We start from the raw sequence: 5,708 nt of genomic DNA, 5'->3' as shown, positions 1-5,708 counted from the left end.
AGGCGGGCGGGGGTGTCCCCGGGGCGCCTCGGGCGAGGAGCGGCGCGGCAGGAGGAGGGGGCCCCTCTCCCTGCCCTCTCCACGTCCAGCCGAGTGTCCGGCCGGGCACCCCGCGCCCCCTCCCCGGCGGCGGGAGCGCCCTCCCCCGGTGGTGCCGGCGTCTCCTCGGCGGCCGTCGGGGGCGGACCGCGGCCGCCCCCCGCCTCCGGCCCCCCGCCGGGCGCCGGCTTTAAATGCGGGGCGGCGCGGCGGCACCGGCGCTCCTGCCATCCCCGGCACCGCGCTCGGAACACGCAGCCGGCCGCCATGGTCGAGGCTTTTTGCGCCACCTGGAAGTTGGTAGACAGCCACAACTTCGACGAGTACATGAAGGCACTGGGTAGGTACGGCCGGGCGGCGACACCTTAGGAAACCTTGGAATTTTTCACCGTCTGGGAAAAAAAAAATTAAAAAAAAAATAATAATAAAAAAAAATAATTAAAAGGCTCCCCACTATTGCCAAAGGTTTAGGTGAAACATTAGCAGCAGTGGTGATGATGGAGGGGGCGGTTTTGGCTGCTGTGCATCTGTCCATAGGGCTAATCCGATGCGAATCATTAATCTGGGGGGGGGCAGGGTGTGTTTGTGTGGGAGAGGCTCCGGGAAATGCCGCCGGGCTATGGGAAGCGTGTGAAAGACGAGCACGTGCTGCCTGCGGGTAAGTTTGAAACAAACAAGCCGAAAAGAAATCATTATGCTGGAGTGATAAAGAATTGAAACTGAGCAGCAAAAGCGATCGCGGCCGTGCGTGTGACCGCGGACAGAGCGCGGTGCCGCCGTGCTCGGCGGCGAGGGAGGGCGCGGAGCTACAGCTGGGCGGACTGTAGCGATGTACAAGGGCACGAGAGAAGCAGAAAGCAGCGTTTCACAGGGATAGCTTACAGCTGTAGTGCGGGGTGAAAGATCTCTCTACGTCGATGTGTGGGGAAAAAAAAAAAAAAGTAAAAATACCGAAGTTTTATGTATTTCTCTTTTCCCTTGAATGGTCTAGGAGTGGGGTTTGCAACACGGCAGGTGGGGAATGTGACTAAACCCACTGTGATTATCAGCAGCGAGGGGGACAAAGTAGTGATCAGAACTCAAAGTACTTTCAAAAACACAGAAATCAGCTTTAAACTCGGAGAGGAATTTGATGAAACTACCCCAGATGATAGAAACTGCAAAGTAAGTGAATTCTGGGGCTGCCGTGGCCTCTCCTTTTTAATTCCCTCCCCCTCCCCCCAGGCTCTGCCCTTTGGTAGGGTAAAAGAAAAAAAGTAACTTCTGTTGCTACTAGTTATAGCACGGCAAAGGACCGGAAAACAAGGCAAGATTGAGTCCTGCTGCCCGGACGTGCTTACACTGTGACTTTCTTGAATGTATCACCTTGCCAGCTCCCCGTCCATCGTCCAGTGTCAATTGATGGTGCCAGTTGCCCGCTTTTCTCACAAGCCAAATAACATCTTTTCCCAGTCAAAAGAGTCAGATGCCTCTTTTCCTGCACCTTTGGGGGCTTAACATCAAATATTATTCCAGGCCACATCTGAAACAGGTTCTTGGGAGACTGGAACTCAAAGGAAACAACTTTTCCATCCTTTGACACAAACAAGAATTGTGCGGATTTCATACTTAAAAATGAGGATGATTCATAGCCTTGGCTTTAAAATGGCTGGGACTACTTTATCATTCTAGATCCACATCCATCTATTGAAGAGAATTCAATAGAACAGTGCATGCTGCATGTGTGAGCAGAATCCCAAGTACCCTAATTAAAGGCATGTCTTTGTGTTTCTTGGTATCTCGCAGTCAGTTGTGACCCTGGATGGAGAGAAGCTAGTGCACGTGCAGAAATGGGATGGCAAAGAGACAAACTTTGTGAGAGAAATAAAGGATGGCAAAATGGTAATGGTAAGTATAGAGCACACTGAGCATTTGCATGCACTGCAAACACTCCTAACTTACCCTTATCTCAGGCTTTGTGAACAGTGTGACTTAGACACAAACTCAAAACTAGCTGGTGGGGAATGCTAGCAGGGATTTCTGAAATGTTTGGTTTGGTTTGTCTTGTTTTACTGACAATTAAAAAATTGCCAGTGGCTTAGGTAGGTCAGCCTGTGGATTTCCAGACTATATATGGTCTTTCTAGACTTTTGTGTAAATACCCAGGGAAAATGTCCTGATGAGCTTGTAATCATAAAAAGTTCTTGATTATATAGGAAGTTATCTGTTGCCAGTGGCAATTTAGACTTCTTTAAAAACTTTTTATGTATGCACACATAAATAGTATTTACTTACACAGAACAAGTAGTTTCCCGTGAAAATAAAATTACAATATTATGGGATATTTTTTTTTCATATTTAATAATAAAGGGTTTAGTCCTTCTGTCTAGTTAAAAGCCATGATAGACAGGAATTGTGTGGAGAATAGTCAGAGAAAATTCACCTGCCTTTCCTGACTTTTTAGGAACAAGACTATGGGCTTGATAATAAATGTTATAAAATACCATAATATATGAATAAATGTTATAAGTTACTATAGCTAATGTCCAGGATAGCACTTTGCATGGCACAGCGATGTAGCTTTCAAAAATAAAGTGTCTTCAGCTGTACTGATATGTCAGACTTGATTGTTGAAGATCAGTTATTTTGTTTCCTAATTATTTCAGAGAGTATCTGTGTGGATGAAGACTTACAATACTTTACAAACTGTACAAGCATAGTGAAACACAAGTGACAAGTGTTTCAAGGGAAAACACGTGGTTTTCTTTTTGAAGCAGCTATGCATGAATCACACAGATATAGAAAATCTTGTCTTTTGGAATTTGAATACAATGAGGTGCCTTGTTCTACTACAGGAAATAGCTCCAGAATGCACACAGTAGTTGGTGTTCTGCACAACTGCAGTGACTAGAGTAGTTGGTAGTTCTAGCTACACAGGGTACAGAATGTACCTTTTTAAGACAAGGCTCTCCTGGAGTTTATATTTATGCATAATAATATAGAGGCCTTGTAATTTTAGGTTGCATATCTTAGTGGGATAAAGCTTGGGAAAATAAGTGTTAAGTCTGTATTAAAATAATGCTATATTTTAAGAAAATAAACAGAAAGTTAAATTTTTAACAGCTGCCTTGTAAATGTGCATTGTGTTTCTTTGGTGTGAAAGCAGCAAGGAGAAAGCATCATTTCTTATGGGAATCATAGCTAATGCTTGGCTTCTTGTTCATTTAAAATGTCAATGGTCTTTTTTTTTTCTGTAAATTACATAATATAAGCCAACCTTGATTTAGCATGGACTTCATAATGTGTTAAACCATTACAGAAAATGGTTCAGCCTCTAACATTTGTCTTTTCCTTGGACTTGCAGACTCTCACCTTTGGTGACGTGGTTGCTGTTCGCCACTATGAGAAAGCATAGAACACACCCAACTTCTGTCCAGATGTTACTTCTGCTGGATGGGTTAATGCCCTGTCCATGATTGATCGTAGCTAAAATGCACATTTCTTGCATGAAAGGTTAATAAAATTTTTTTTGTTGGGGGGGTGTTTTTTTATAAAAAAAGTTATGCCATCAAACTGGCATGCTTGTTCTGTATAGTGAAACAGTTTAAACTTGGCATTAAATTTCTGATACACTTGCCTCTCTTTTTTTTTTTTCCTTTTTTACAGTAAATGAAAAATATTTGAATAGTTTTGAAATGCAGATAAAACAAATTAAAACGTTTTTTAAACCTGTGTTCCTTTTGTATTTAATCAGCTAATGTATTGGTGTCCCAGAGGGAGGTATTCAGAGCTCCTTTTTCTGAGTTAAAAGGCCAGAAAACCATGTGGTACACAATGATGCAGCAACCTTTCTATGCAGTGTAGAATACTTGGGGAAATGAAAAATTTACTTTGGTGGCTTTTTGCTGGAAAAATACCAACTTAACTGTATTTATGTAGACAGAGAAGTGAGATGTTCACATAAGTTTCAGCTCTTCACTGGGAATTTGTTACTAAGTGCAGGTTAAGGTCAGTAGATTGACAGGTGATGTTCCAGAGTTTGTAGAGTTTTGATTTTAATAGTTAGAGCTTTAAATTTGTTTTGATAGGTTTGGTGGGTTTTTGCTGTTTTGTTTTTTTTTTTTGCTAATATGCAAATATTGAAGTCTTTCACAGGGTGGGAGGAAAGGGTAGAGATCATAACTCCCTTACATCGGTCTCCACAGGAATGGGAGGAAAACAATACACCATGAACCTACTGCACTTCCCTCAGAGCTGTTGTTTCATAGCTAATATGTACAAGAGATAACAATTTGCACTGTGAGCAATTTAAAATAAAATGCTTCTTAAATGAGAAATTAAAACCTTATTCCTGACAATATATTCCTATAAGGCCAGAGTGGGAAAAACTGCTATATGCTTAGGAAAATTGAAACAGATTTTTAGCAGCATGGAGGAAATTGTTTGGAGAGTCCATGTTTTCTACACACTGACTCAGAGAACCACACAGAGGTGTAGCTACCTACAGCCTTGTAAACAAAGGTAAAGCTGAGCTGTGGATTTAGCTGGTCATTTTTCTGTGAGTGGTATGTGTGGCTGCAGCCAGAGGTGCAGGAGGGGCATCTTGCCCAACTTCCCAGGCCTCATCCTTCAGATCTGACATGTGATAATGTGAAGAGGCTTCTTGCTTCCCTGGATGGATAGAATAACATGGGAAACTCATCTGACAAAAGTCCACGTGTAACTGGCACCTACCCCACACAAACATAAAATTCAGTGCTGTTAATTTTTTCACAAAAGACAGTTTGAAAGGAATATTGAAGTCTATTTTCTCTTGTGGTAGAACACTGTACATCTAGAAAACAGAGCCCTTTATAATAAGCTTTTCTAAATATATTTTACATGGTGGACAGTGATAGTCTTTAAAATCTAAGAGCTATCTTTTTTTAATCAGAGAAATGAAAAGTAAAATGTGATCTAGTGCTATGGGGAACTCCACTTGTTATGCTTTGAGCTATTTCACTGGTACAGTGCAAGTTATTTTTAAGCAGAATCTTCTGCCCTTTGGTTTTATCAATCTATTTAATCCTCAGCTTCAGTACCTAAAACAGCCTTTATCTCCCTCTCCTCTGCTGCTGCCTGTTTGCCTGTGGGTGCATTTGCCACATGACTGTCCTTACCAGCCACCTTTTCTCAGAAAGTTGGGAGCAGCTGCTTTTCCCTTTTCATTGGAGTAAACAGACTTGCTTTCCCAATACTGCCGTTTATCTGCACAGCAAATGTTTTGTGGGGTCATGAATTAAAAAACCTAGGTGTTTGTTTGTTTTTCTTAAATACTAGGAAAGGAATGCAGAGGAAAATTATTAAGACTTGGTTTAGAAATAAACTCTGATTAGTAAATATAATGCATTACAGTCACTTTTAAACAAAGAAAAGTAACCCTTTAAATGAAAGCTCCTTTTCCCTGTTCTAAATATAAATTATATTGGTGTCAAATAAGGGAGAGAAAAGTGGTGGTTGTGAAGTAAGTGACACTGCTCAGAGGAGTGGAAAAGAGACGAATATACTGACACATAGGACTTCTTCCAGCTGCTGCTGACACAACTTTGCAGAGCCGTGACAGGAACAGCAGTGAGCAATGGGACGTTTCAGGGGAGCCACAGGATTGCATTATAACTGTGACCATCTCCTAAAACTGACGCCAAGTACTC

The 5,708-nt window shown here is 42.0% G+C and overlaps 1 protein-coding gene across 1 annotated transcript; it reads left to right on the top strand.

Moving 5' to 3' along the window:
* Window positions 1-238: 238 nt before the first annotated feature.
* Window positions 239-3,655, top strand: FABP7 (fatty acid binding protein 7). Its single transcript, XM_015622720.3, has 4 exons — window positions 239-379; window positions 1,031-1,203; window positions 1,825-1,926; window positions 3,383-3,655. Exons 1-4 carry the CDS (start codon window positions 307-309, stop codon window positions 3,431-3,433), a joined length of 399 nt encoding a protein of 132 aa, XP_015478206.1. The 5' UTR covers window positions 239-306; the 3' UTR covers window positions 3,434-3,655.
* Window positions 3,656-5,708: the final 2,053 nt, after the last annotated feature.

The sequence above is a fragment of the Parus major genome, chromosome 3 (assembly GCF_001522545.3).
Source record: "Parus major isolate Abel chromosome 3, Parus_major1.1, whole genome shotgun sequence".
Lineage (NCBI taxonomy): Eukaryota > Metazoa > Chordata > Aves > Passeriformes > Paridae > Parus > Parus major.
The sequence above is the reverse complement of the archived record's forward strand: the minus strand, read 5'-3'. Positions and strand labels throughout refer to the sequence as shown.